General features: G+C 41.0%; 2 protein-coding genes across 6 annotated transcripts in view; one reads left to right on the top strand and one right to left on the bottom strand.

Moving 5' to 3' along the window:
* Positions 1 to 13,221, top strand: part of RGL1 (ral guanine nucleotide dissociation stimulator like 1) — a 55,547-nt gene that overhangs the window by 36,299 nt on the left and 6,027 nt on the right. For all 4 annotated transcript variants that reach the window (XM_015635688.3, XM_033516259.1, XM_033516258.1 and 1 more), the window contains 8 exons: positions 1,235 to 1,419; positions 4,548 to 4,672; positions 5,249 to 5,464; positions 8,030 to 8,133; positions 9,189 to 9,273; positions 11,105 to 11,194; positions 12,350 to 12,436; positions 12,668 to 12,700. In XM_015635688.3, coding sequence (XP_015491174.1) covers positions 1,235 to 1,419; positions 4,548 to 4,672; positions 5,249 to 5,464; positions 8,030 to 8,133; positions 9,189 to 9,273; positions 11,105 to 11,194; positions 12,350 to 12,436; positions 12,668 to 12,700 — 925 coding nt within the window. The remainder of the gene's footprint in view (positions 1 to 1,234; positions 1,420 to 4,547; positions 4,673 to 5,248; positions 5,465 to 8,029; positions 8,134 to 9,188; positions 9,274 to 11,104; positions 11,195 to 12,349; positions 12,437 to 12,667; positions 12,701 to 13,221) is intronic.
* COLGALT2 (collagen beta(1-O)galactosyltransferase 2) overlaps positions 12,291 to 13,221 on the bottom strand; it is a 53,430-nt gene continuing 52,499 nt past the window's right edge. For both annotated transcript variants that reach the window (XR_001522996.3, XR_002002013.2), the window contains 2 exons: positions 12,658 to 12,958; positions 12,291 to 12,533 (listed from right to left, as the gene is read on the bottom strand). The gene's annotated coding sequence lies outside the window, so the exon portion shown is untranslated. The remainder of the gene's footprint in view (positions 12,534 to 12,657; positions 12,959 to 13,221) is intronic.

Here is a 13,221-nt window from a genome sequence, read left to right as displayed (position 1 = left end):
GGCCTTTTTCTCAGGAAGTTTAGGTGTTTATTGTGGCTTTTATTCTAAAATAAGGAGGTTAATGTTTTAAGAAAAGTGGTTATTTTTTAGTAATTTTCTATTTTTGCTACACTGAGTTGAAAATTGTCAACAATATTGCAGATTATTTCTGGAAAACCATAGCTTAAATTGTCTTATTTTTTTTTACAAAATCAAGTTGAAATGATGATAAATCCCTGCAAATATAGCATCTAAGGGCATTCCCACAAGCATATATTGTGCAGTATCTAAGTACCAATCTAATAGATGGGTGTGGATGAAAACCTACATAAATCAGGAAGAGCAAACAAACCGATCACCCCGCTTCAGGCAGGGTGGAAACCACGCTGAATCGTCAGCTCTGCTTTCGCCTCATCCCCCTCAGTATGTACAAGGATTGTTGATGGGTTGGTGTTCTTTTAGCTGCATGTATCTAAGAAAGTCTAGGATAACTTCCCTGAGCAAGGTCCAATGGTCCTACAACTCCTTAAGTATCTTTTTCCTGCTCTTCCAGCATGAGCAGGATACCCTTTTTGCGTGCTGTAATTTGACAGTCCCTCCTTGGTTTGTGCTGAAGATGAAATCAAGACTCTGCTGATACAGTTTTAATCACTAAGATTAGCAGGATCACTGTCTCCTAGGCTCAGCTCTCTTGGCCTCCCAGACTGGCTCTGGCACAGGCAGCCTTGTGCTGCAGCGAGGGTTTTATCCTCCCAGATGAGGCAATCCCACTCACTGTGTGTGCCTGTGGGGGTTAGGTTGGGATTGTCTCCTTTTTCTTCCATGAAAACCACAGTTTCATGAGCAGGCAGCCATTGTAGATTGTAGATAAGGGGGAAATATGGCATGGAGGGATATGCAGCTCCTGTGTGGTCCTTAGACTCTGTAGCTGATGAAAGGCCACAGAAGAAGCATTCGATTTAGCATTTCCACTGGGAAGGAGCCATGAATACCTTGTTTCCTCCCTGCTTTTTTCCCACATCCTAGGGAGTGGTTATGGAGCAAACATTGAGCTTTTCCCAGTGGCCCAAGAAATTACCTTGTGTTTTTGATAGTGTGTGTGTAATGTCTGATGGTTGTTAAGCATGGCTGTGGTACAGCTCAGCACAGATACTTCAGGTGGACTGTGAATGTCTCATGTTTGTTGTTCTATTGGATACAGATACACTTAGTTCCATCTGGATGCAAACACTGTGTTCTCTCTGTTTACTTGTAGTGAAATAGCATCAGTTTTACGGGCCTGGCTTGATCAGTGCTCGGATGATTTCAGGGAGCCCCCTGACTACATGTGTTTGCTGAAGTTGCTGGATTATCTGAAGAACAATATGCCAAATTCTGACATGGAGAGTAGGGTGCAGAACCTCTTGAAGCAGTTTCAGAACCAAGAAGTAGAAGCTGTTGGTGAGTTACCATTCCCTTCTCTCTTTCTGTCCTCCCAGACTGTAAGATGCCCCAGGAATTTATGTGGAGTACATTTCACCACTTCTTATGCTTATCAATAACATTGTGAGGCTCACCAGCCTTTTGGTCTTTTTTTCAGTCTTGTTTGGGTTTTTTTTGTTTTTTAAAAGGAAACACAATCTATGTGTGAGGCTGCAGGCTCTGTGAGGGAAGAAAGTGTTACAGTGTGAGGTGCCTATGTCTGTTGATCCTGGGGTGACTTGGGAAATCCAACACTTCTCTAATATTTAACCAATGCTTTGACATTCCAGCAGCAGCCCACTAGTTAATTGGCAGCACACTTCCCATGCCACTGAGTTAAAACACACAGCTGCTCTCCAGCTGGGCTTCTCACTTAACCTCCCCCCACCCCTTCCCAAAAATCCCAAGCAAACAAGAAACGGAACACAGAGCTGTGACAAAATACAGCTTGAGTCATAAGCTTTGTCATGCAGCTTTTTTTCCTAGTTACTGTCTTGTCAAAGGAAGTGCCTGTGGATGTTTTTTCCTATTGGAGTGGCTGGCTGCTGGTATCCAAGGACAGAGGAAAATCTTACGTTATAGGGAGTCACAATCTGCTAGAACAATAGTGAACTGTAGTCACACAAACCTCACACATCCCCATATCCTGGTCAGAAAGCTTCCTGTGGCAGAGCTGGGAAGTGGGAAGAGCTCACGTAGGGTGTGAATGAGAACTGGAATCAACTTCTAGCTCTGGTAGAGGGGTGTGAGGGAATAATTCATGCCATAAATCATAAAGGAAATGCCAGAAAAAAAACCTGCTTTCATTCCATAAAAATTATGTCTGCCGAGTGTTCCAGAAATACCATGTCAATGCACAATACTACGAAATGCCAAAATAACTCTGACAGGAACAGAAAAAGAAATGCCCAGGCCTTTATTGAGCACAGGTAAGGGAACAGGGTGGCTGAGATACTGATAGTGCTGACGTTTCCTGGGTTGGGTTGCCCCAGCTCAAACAAGGACATCTCATGAAAAGTATATTTGGGTTCATCTGTTCTTCAGAGTGAAGAGAAGTTCCCATCAGCCCAGCTTCTGTATTTGTTTACTTAAGTGATAGCTGAAAGCATTATTTTTTGAGTCAGAGGTGGGCCAGTAGGAATGATAACATTTTCTTAGTTGTGGCAGAATAGAGGCTGGTTATTAGAGTAAAATAAGAGGAGGGCAATGAAATTAAGCTGTGGGATCTGCAGAGAAGAGTTTTAGGGTTGTCTTACTTTTATCAGAGCTCCATCTTTTCTTTCAAAATTTTCTTTCAAAATTCCTGATACATTTTCTGCAATCATTGATAATTACTGTCCAAAGCATTCCTGCTGGGTTCTGAATTTTGAAATTTGGGCTCTAATCCTGCAGCTTGATTTGGGTAATCAAACCTCTGTTCTGTGCTTCCATCAGCTATGCTAATAGATTAGGTTGCAGTACTAGATAGGAAGATAAAAGCTGCTTCTAGCCTCAATTCTTGCAGGTTGAGCAAGCAAAACAAGGAGAGACAGAGGCTGAAGGGTCAGAAGGAGCACGTGCTTACTCTCAATGCAGTTAAGAGGCAGTCAGACTTTGAGAGGGCTGAGTGGATCAGAGGGGTCCTAAGATGATGAGATGCTTCACTACAAGGGGATTCCAGCTTGTTGGACAGTAGGGTTGGTTACGTATCTGTGAAGGAGAAAAAGAGGAATGAAAAAAAAAAGAAAAGGAAAAGTTACACAGTGCTTCAGGACCTCGTTTTAAGCATGCTGTGAGATTTTGGATAGGGCTGCAGCTCAGTGGTGAGGATTTTCAGTTGAATTTCAAGAGCCAAAAGGAAAAGGAGGTTTTACAAAGGCAGAAGGAGTGAGATTCTTGTAGCAGTCCAGTGCATGTCCGTTTAATTATGCTAATTGTTACAAAACAGGAAAAGTAGCACTAGAACAGAGGTCTCCATTTACCCCAGTGAGTTCTTCCAATAAATGTGCAATTCAAATGTACAGATGGAAATCAGCCTGTAGACATAACTTGTTACATCAAAACTGTAGCAATTTACATTGGTGGTTATGTTCTGTTAATTACTGGAGGAAGGAACAATGAAGTATTTTGAAAAACAATGATTCTCTATCACATTATCTGCTGTTGCTTTAATGCTCTGGTTTAACTAGGTATGAAGTCTTGCATAACACGCTTTGTTTTTGTAAATGAAATCTTACCAGTAGTAAACTCAGTACTTTGGTTATTAGTCTTCTGACAAGTCCCTATTTTTTTCTCTGTCCTAATGGAGTTACTGTTGCCTTACAGTAAAAGGGATTGGGGTTTATTTTCAGAGTTTCTGTTTGACTTCCTCCTCTGCCATGGGAAACAAAGGCATATTTCTTGGTGCTTGAATTTTTTTCTTCCCAACTTCCGGGAGCCAAAAGGTGACATGGCAGCAGCTGTGGAACCCTTTCCTTTCTGTACTGGGTCAGGTCCCTCAGTGAGGACAGTTCTGCTTTCTTACCTCCTCTCTGCTGCCCAGTGCAGGTTTAGAAGAACCATTCAACAGAATATTGTAGGTGCTTACTGTATTCTATTTCCTGGGAAAAATTCCCTGAGAGAAAAGGTGAAAGTTGCTGAAATAAACTCTCTTCAATATAGCCCATGTAGCCACAAAGGGTGCCACGAAATCGGGTATCTTTGTTTATTTCTGGATAGAAGAGCATTCCTAATGCAGTATTTTGGGGCTATAACTACAGCCTCATGCATTTGTAATTCGAAAGTTTTTTTTTCAGATTATAAATACTGAAAAGTAGATTAACAAAACTGTGCAGTGTCAGTAAGGAATTTTTGTTGGGGTGGTGGTTTTTTCTTTCAGAAGAATAATTAGCAAATGGGTCAATCCACTTCTCTGCTAAGATTTGTTCTATTTCTTTTTATTCTACTTTTTCCTTGCCAGTTTAATCTTCTGGTCATTTTTCTCACTCAAATGGCACAGTGGGACCATTACATCAGGCAGGACCCTTGGGGTGTTCTGCTGTAATACAGTGATGTTGCAAAATAAATACCTTCTTTGACTCATTGTTTGCTGTATAAATTTACCCAGTGTTGTTTTCCATTCTGGCCAGATGGGTTTTGTAGCACTTCCTCCAGTGACCTGGTTGATGGAGAGGAACTGGAGATCAGCAATCCAGAAGAATTCTCCTCTTTTCAAGACCACATTGTGGCAGAACAGTTGACATACATGGATGTGGTATGTAGAGTATTGCATAACTTTATAGAATAATAATTTTTTAAAGTTATATTGCTTTAAATATAGAGTTCCAGAACAGGACTGCTGCTGGCACACAGAACACAGCTCTCTGGTTGTTCCAGCTATTTCAGTCATTGGGGTTTTTCCTTCTGTAATTTTTTTTTAATGTGTAGTTTTTTTGCAAAAGTTACTGGCACTGAGAAATAGCACGTTTTAACTATATCACTACTTGGCTTAAAGATGCCTAGGTACTCTGGAGTGTAGTGCTCAGATTTTGCTTTGTCTGTATCAATTTCCTTCTAAATATCATTATATTAAAAAAATTTATCTTGGTTATGCAGCTGATATAAAGGTGTCCCTTATTTTCCCAGTATTGCTTAGCTGACAGATCTTTTGAGGCATCAAACTTGTAAAAGAGTATTCCAAAGTATATTTTAAACTAAGAGAGAAGTAATACTTACGTTTAAGTATCATATTAGATATAAATCAAATTTGTCCTCTAAACCTGTATTTCTTCTTGTAGATAAGAGATTTAGGAGAAACCTGCTGACTTACCACACCTCTGCTTCACTTTAGATGCTCTTCAGAAGAGTTGTGCCCTACCACTGTTTGGGATCCATCTGGTCTCAAAGGGATAAGAAGGAAAACAAGAACCTGGCTCCAACTGTCAGGGCCACCATCACTCAGTTCAATGCAGTCACTAAATGTGTCATCAGCACTATCCTGGGGACCAGGGAGCTCAAAATCCAGCAGAGAGCCAAGATCATTGAGAAGTGGATTAAAATTGCACATGTAAAGCATTTATTGTGTTTAATGTTTTTTGGGTGTCTTGGAGTGAAGGAGTTGGGAGAGGAGAAAGGGATTGTATACATTGGTCCAAGGCCATCTTAGCTCTTTCAATTTTTAACTGATTTTTTTGTGATACCAAATGAATATTGCCCTTCCTCTCCTCACTTCTTTCCCACCATGGAAATGGGGTTGATACTTGGCTATACCAAATCTTAGAGAAGTCCAGATAGCTGATATCAGTAGTTCTTCCCTTGTCCACTGATGGAATCACTCCATTGTGGGAGGCCACTGGCCTGGACAGGCAGAACTTCAACAGCATGTGGAATTACCTCCCTGTCCTCCATGTGCATCAGCAGAGCTTCCAAGAGGATCTTGTAGCAGATTCTATGTTTTTATCATGTTTTTCCTAATCTTTGCAAGAAGGTTTTTTTTTTCCCTGCTTTCCATAACTCTAGTTCGCTAATTTCCTAGGTTTTAATATTTTACTGTAACTTTCCTAATTCCCCTCAGGCACTGGGCAGCTGGCAATAAACAAGACCTCTCTGGAAGAGATGATTTCAAGCACTTCCATGTGGATGTGTGTTGACTTCTAAGAATGATGTGGATTCTTTTTGAGCTATGCAGAACAGTCAGAAAAAGTGTGGCAACTTACGTGCTTCCAGAGGCAGCATTCAGTCCTGGCACCTGAGCTCTGGCAACTGCATGGTTCAGGAAGCTAGCATGGTGAAAGTTTTGGACCACTCCTGTGGCACTTACATCTGCTTGTTTTTATCATCATCTGATGGATGCTTTATTGCCTGTGTGAAGGGATTAGGAAATTTGATTTCCAATATCTACATGCAGATCTAAGTAGCAGAGGGCACCAGCTAAAACGGCCTTCTTCCTGGGGCAGGCTGGACAGAACAACTTCATCATCCCAAGGCAGAAGGGAGGCCTGGGGAAGTCAGGAAAGGCACTGCCCTTATTCCTCTCTCTGTGGATAGAGAACTTTGTTCTACACCCCTGTTGATTCTGTGCATCTCCCTTTACTTAATTCATACCTTCTGTGCTTCTCCCTTAACTTAATTCATTAAATGCTCCAGTCCTAGCATGAAACGCATGAAAAATGTATGTGCACACTGCAGAATAATGTCACATGTACAGCAGCTGGGGGCACATATATTTAGCTGCCCACTTCTGAAGAAAGATATATGCTTTGTGCATGCAAATGAGTGTTTTGAACAGTTAGGTGCCTGAAGTAGAAAATAATCCACGCATTAAAGTGGAGTTATTCACTGACAACTAAACTCAGCAGCATGGAGTCGACATTTGTTCTCTCTTCATGGCTTTCGGATCCATTTTCTCAGTTCAAAAGATAAACTGAATATTTTCTCTACTGCCACCCCTTTCCACCTAGATCTAAGGTTCCTGAACAGTCAATTGCATTCAAACAGTATTTTCTTTAAAAATTAGAAGTAAAAATGAAATCATTTATGTCCTGTTAGCTTAAATTTTTTTAAATCAAAGCTGTTTCTACACAGGATTCTTTCTGGTTTTCTTTCTGCGAAGGACACAACATGAAACGAAGTTATTAAAACCAGTCTTAAAAATTATTCTTAGATGCAAATGGAAGCTTGCTCAAGTTTAGTCTGCAGTCAGTTGAATCACTGAGAACACTAAATCCAGTATTAAATAAAATTCCTACTGTGCTCTAAATTATACAGCATCCAGTTAAGTCAGGATGGTTCAAAATTAAATCTTCCAGTTCAAACTCCTGTTGTACTGCGAAGAAAGAAGAAAAGCTGATAATTTGTGCCTCTAAATTCATGTTTTCCCTAACCTAAATTTCAGGTTGAACAAAAAAGAAAGGTCTCATTCTTTAACATGTCAGTCTCTGTAGAAGAGCTGTTATGTGACTTTTTTTTGGCCCCAGACTTTCCCTCTTTCTTCCCTCTGCTTTATGAGTAATCTGTTCTACTTTTTTAAGTTTTTCATTATCCTTTTCCACCCAAGCTTTTGCCACAGAGTAGGTGCATAAGACACGTCCATGAACCAGTATCTCTGTTCAGATTTGATCCCAGCTCTGTAAGAGCTGGGAAGGTTTTTCTCTTTTAACAGTGTGCACATACTTGAATAACAGGTTATTCCTTTGCATATCTTTATTTTTAATTGACACTGAGATGATTGAGGGTTTACATTTTAAATACCACATATAAAGAGGCAAAGCCTGGTTTTCTCCCAAAGGTGTAAAAGGGATTAGTACTTAAAAAGAGCTTTTTAAGAAGTGTAACCTTTGTGCCTTTCACCATGGCTTCATGGACTCAGTTCCAATTTTATTTTTAGTTGGCAACTGGAAGCTGTGACACCACAAATACATGAAAGTGAGGAAAACAAGACCTAGATGCCAAAGCTTGTGATGTGTTTAGTGGCTAGAGTGAGGAATGATATTTTTGATGCTCAGTATTTGCACAGCTGCTGCTCAGCAGTGAGAATGTGTAGCAGGCATGGCAGGGCTCAGAAAGAGGAATACTAAGGTCTGCGTAGTGCTGACATTTGATGCTTCTGTGTTTCCAACTGCTGTTTTCACAGGAATGTAGGATCCTGAAGAATTTTTCCTCCTTGAGGGCCATCATTTCAGCTCTGCAGTCCAACTCCATCTATCGGCTGAAGACCACCTGGATGTGTGTTTCAAAGTAAGTCTCTCCCTCAATTCCCAAGCGCCACAGGGCTCAGTGCTCTTTCTTTTCATCTTCTCACTCTTCCTGTTCTGTTCCTTCACTGATACGGGTCCTGTCAGAAGAACCTCCAATTCCTGGGAGGCTCAGACCCCTCCTGTGAGCTCTTCTTTCCTGTTGAAGGGACAATCGGCCCTTGGGGGTACTGGATTCTGTCCTTTTTAGCATATTGGGTCTTTCACAACCTCTCTAGATAAACCATGGCACTGACTTCTCACCCAGCTTATGCTCACTGCTCCTAGGTCACCATGATCTTTGCTTGTTGTCTTCTCTCCCATAAAGTTTGAGGAGATCTAGCTTGCTACAAATTGTCCCAACTCTTCTCCTGGTGCTGATATTTGCATAAAATATATTCTCAAACTACAAAATCTGGTATTGAAGACAGTATTTCTTCCAGGGGAATACTCTACTGTATTAATAATATTTACTGCCTGCCCCACAGATGCCAGAAGCTGCTGTCTAGAAAAGATGGTGCTTTGCTCATTTAGTTTGGGGAAACAAGATTTCTTGCCTTTGATAACTTAAAATATCACTCTGCTAAGCAGTATTCTTCTGTATTTCCTCTCCACAGAGGTGTGATTTTCCTTCTGCTGCCCTGTGTTTCTGATAAAAATATTGCCTACCTTATGTTTATAGTGTTGGGCAAAAAACTACTCATACACTTAAATGCTTCCAGCTTTCCAGAATGCATGGAATAGGGCAAAAATTAAGAACTTGGGTTCCCTCTCAGCTGTTTTTCTGTTCCTTTGTATCCCCTGATCCATTCTCACACTGCACAGACAGTTGAAAGTCCTGCCAAGGGACTGCTGATGGTGTTTCTTTGCTGTCAGATAAGGCTCAACTGGAGCACCACCAGGGCTCCCCGGAGATGTGCAGCATCTCACTGGATGTATTTTGGTGTTGTTATGTTTTATAAGTTGAATTGTTAATGACTAATGAGCGAGAAACAGAAACTTGATTGGATTCTAGAGTGCTTGGTAATGACGCAAATGATTTCATCTTCTCCTGTGCAGGGACATCCTGCTGATGTATGAAGAGCTGTCTGAGATCTTCTCAGATCATGACAATTATCTGACAAGTAGGGAGCTGCTGATGAAGGTGAGAACCAGTGAATTCAAAGCTTGTGATCTCAACAAAATCTGAGGTTTAACCCTTTTTGAAGCCAGCTGCCAAAGCTCATTTCTTCCTTAAGGATCTTATGTGGTGCTTTAGGGAAGAGCAGTCTGTAAAACCTGAACCTTTTGCTGGGCTGAAAGTTGATTTCCTTGTTCCTGGATGAATCAGTAGCTTTAGCCTGGATAGCCACAAGCAGCAGGTTTTGGCAGCATGATCTGGGTGGCCAGCATGTCTTGCAGCCCCTCAGCCCATGAAGTCACTGTAACAATGCCACAGCTTCAACTGAGGAATCAATCCAATATATTTATCCCACTATCCTCTACCTTTCTTGGAACAAGGAAGCAGGGCTGGGAATTCCAAAGGAACAGGCTTCCTACTCCGTGTGTGGCCAGATGGACAGCAAAGCACGCTCTGTGTGGAACATTTTGACTTACCCACTCTCGTGGGTGAACCTCAGTAAGCTTAGGAACCTGAAAGGGGTGAGGAGAAATGGCAGGAAAAGGTTATATTCTGCAAAAACTAAGGAATATCTGTGGCAGGTTATTCCCATTTACATAAAACAGTTCCTATAAACTCACTAACCAGTTATTCTTTGGCAGTTCTGTCCAGCCAGTTTGGCATCTATCCCTCAGCCTCTTGCCTTAGGATCCGAAACACTGTTTTTTGCTCAGGAATGGTGGGTGAACACATTCATATCTGTCAGTCTGTTTTGTTTATAATCCATTTATTAACATCTGTAGGTAAATTTAAAAGCAGGTGAGACCATAATAAGCATAGAGGGGAAAATGTGTGTTCAGAACAGCCTATTTAACTAAGTATTAAAAGACAAAACAACTCAGACTGAGCCCAGACCTCTGGCTCCCAGTAAATTACCCTCCAGCTGCCCTAAGTAGATTTGAAAAACATTTTGGAAGCAGTGAGAGGAGAAAGATCCTACAAAATAGCTAGAACCTCTCCCTACTTTTAATCTTGGACCATTTGGAGGATTAATATTCACTGAATCCTCAAAGACTTAGTTTCCCTTTTGCTATAAATAGCCCCTGTAAGGGATGTAATGTTTGACCTTGCCTGTCCCTCCTGCACATCCAAGTGTGGAGCAAACAAAATGTCACTGGAAACAGATTGGGTGGCATGGAGAGCAGAGAGTCTTCTCTCCTCCTGAACAGGCATTGATAATGATTTGTGACACATCTATGCAACCACTGGAAGAAACATGTAACTCCAACATCCCCTATGCATCCAGGGAAATAAAGGTTTAAAGAACTATGGTGAAATATCTCATCCATTCATAGGAACGCTGGAGTTGTGGTGATGGAAACCTAGTCCTTTAATTTCCTGCATGGTTTTGGATTATTCAGTAAGCCACAGTAGCTGGATCTCAGTGTTGCAGCTTAAGAAAAACAACAAAGCATTACATAAGATGGAGATATTTACTTGTAGCAGGCCTGATTAGGTAATTAGCCAGAAATCCTGACTTCAGGAGTGTTGGATAGATCATCAGGACCCCTGAAGTATGTCTGAGCTTCTCTGATTTAAACTCCCAAGAGATTTTCAGCAGCACTTGGATTTGGCCAAAGTCATTCTGCAGAAAAATTTCCTTACATTCATCTTGTGTAATTTTTGTCTGAAATTCTCAATCAGCATCCGAGTCCCAGGAAATCAGCATGTATATAGACACATGTGTCTGCACAGCAAGTATTTTTTGCTGGCTAGTCTGGTTAAATGTGCTTAATATTTTGCATGCATGTAGTTGGCAGTTTATCTACCACTTGGATCCTCCATTAATTGCCTTTAATTCTCTTCTACCTCACAGGAAGCAACATCCAAATTTGCGAATCTGGACAGCAGTGAGAAAGAAAATCAGAAAAAGTCACAGAAGCGACTTCAACTTCAAAAAAACAAGGTGTGTTTGGGGGGTTTTCCTCCCCTTTTTGAACTGGTAACATGATTAATCCTAATTGGTCAATTTTATAAGAATCAAAATTTAGAAAGGTCTTCACCAGAGTGAGTGGGCAGGAGGGGATTGATGGATATAAACATGCGGTCATCACTTCCAGGTCTCTTGTTTTGGTCCTACAAGAAAGAGTTCCATTATCTACTCTTGTTACACTTTAGAGAGAAACACAATTTCCCTGTAATAAAATACGTGCTGCTGTGAATACCAAAGTTCTTGTAAATAAAGAAAATTAGTTCTGCCAGAGCAGAAGTCTCATTTACTTTTAAACATGCTGATGAAACTTCTGACATACCAGCATGAAAATTGCACATGCTTCTACAGAGATTGCTTTGTAAAACGTGTCTGGGTTCAAGTCTGCTGGTGAAAATGGTTTTTGTCTCAAAGCTGGCAAAGATTTAAAAGGACAGGGGGAGAGAAATCTGGAATAGGGAGGCAAAAGTGCTGAATATGACTTTTGTCTTTTTGCATTTGTTTGGAAAAAATGCAGATCCTTCTGGATGGTAGAAACAAGTGTTTTCTTCACAAGTGTATAGTCAGCCTGAACTCTTTAAGTGCTGTCAGTCTAGAAGTTTAAAGTGTGAATACTTAGCATTAAAATACAGTGGATGGCTGGGGACAATGGTCACTTCTTGGAGAGAAAAAAATTGTGGCTTGATTTGACTTCACTATCATAAGGTATAATCACACATCATTAAGTAAAAATCCATGGGGATGAAACAGAAACTGCTCACACAGGCTAGCCAGGATCATTCCCCAGCTCCTTCTCTTGCAGCAGGTGGGAGAGGGACCCTGTCCCTTGTCCTCAATGCTTCTTCCAAAGGCAGGGTTTCCTGGGGACCCAGTGTTGTGAATCAAAGGTGGCAATACTGTAATACAAAACCAATGGCTGATACCTTTGAGAGCATTGTGGTTTCACTGGAATTGGATTTAAATTCTAGATTATCTAATGAAAATTATGTAATGGAAGAAAACATAATTATAAGACTGATGCTTGGTTAAGCAGATTACTTTAATTTCATTTTCTTACACAGGAATGTTAAGGAATTCTAATTATTCTCATTTTTCAGTTAATTAATCCAGAGCTGCTCTGCTCACTTGCAGGGAGTGATGCAAGGCACAGTCCCTTACCTCGGCACCTTCCTGACTGATCTCATCATGCTTGACACAGCCCTTCAGGATTATGTTGAGGTAACTTGTGGTAATTTTTTGAAATGCTAAATACCTTCTCAGCCTTCCCAACTCAGATGACTTGTTTCTGTATCTTCTTCTGCAGCTCTTAAAAAATCTGTTTACAAAAAGAAAAGGGAAACAATATGCAGTATTATTAACTAGAATTTGTGTGCTTGTGTGAGTTTTTGTGCATTTATCTCAAGGTACAAGTCTGGTTCTTCTCTGATCCCTTCTCTTACCTTTCAACAGGGTGGCCTGATCAACTTTGAGAAGAGACGAAGGGTAAGTTGAATGTTCTGTGATTTTTGGTTTACTGATAGCCTCTGAGCATTTGTCTTTAGGAGCTGAAGCAAACCTGGTGGCAGAAGACCTTTGCTTTCCAGAACACACAGTTAAGTAAATATCTTCCTTCTCCTGCAGGAAACTCTTTGTAGGTAAAAGGCTGCAGATAGCAAACCAGGTACAGAAGGCTGAGAAACAAATGCTGTCAGTTCTTCTCCTTTCTGGCCTGATCTTTGTTGGTCAGAGATAAGTAATGTCCTGTAGGAGTAAAGGTGTTGGGGTTACTTTGGGCTGAATGAAGTGAGGCCAAATCTCCATCCTGGGGCTTGAAAGCAGACTTGGACTTGGCTGAGATGGAGCCATTTCCTCCCCTTAACTGCTCAATAACCTGCCCTAAACAATCCAGGGTTATTCTGGTAAAGTGTGTGTACAAGTTCAATTACAGAAGAGCAGCTCACTCTGGTCATGTGCGTTAAGGGTAGCATTTCACGTTCCTACGGAGCATGTGAGTGCACATTATG

This window comes from Parus major, chromosome 8 (assembly GCF_001522545.3).
Source record: "Parus major isolate Abel chromosome 8, Parus_major1.1, whole genome shotgun sequence".
Taxonomy (NCBI): Eukaryota; Metazoa; Chordata; class Aves; order Passeriformes; family Paridae; genus Parus; species Parus major.
Note: the sequence above shows the minus strand (reverse complement) of the source record. Positions and strands in the feature narration are given on the sequence as shown.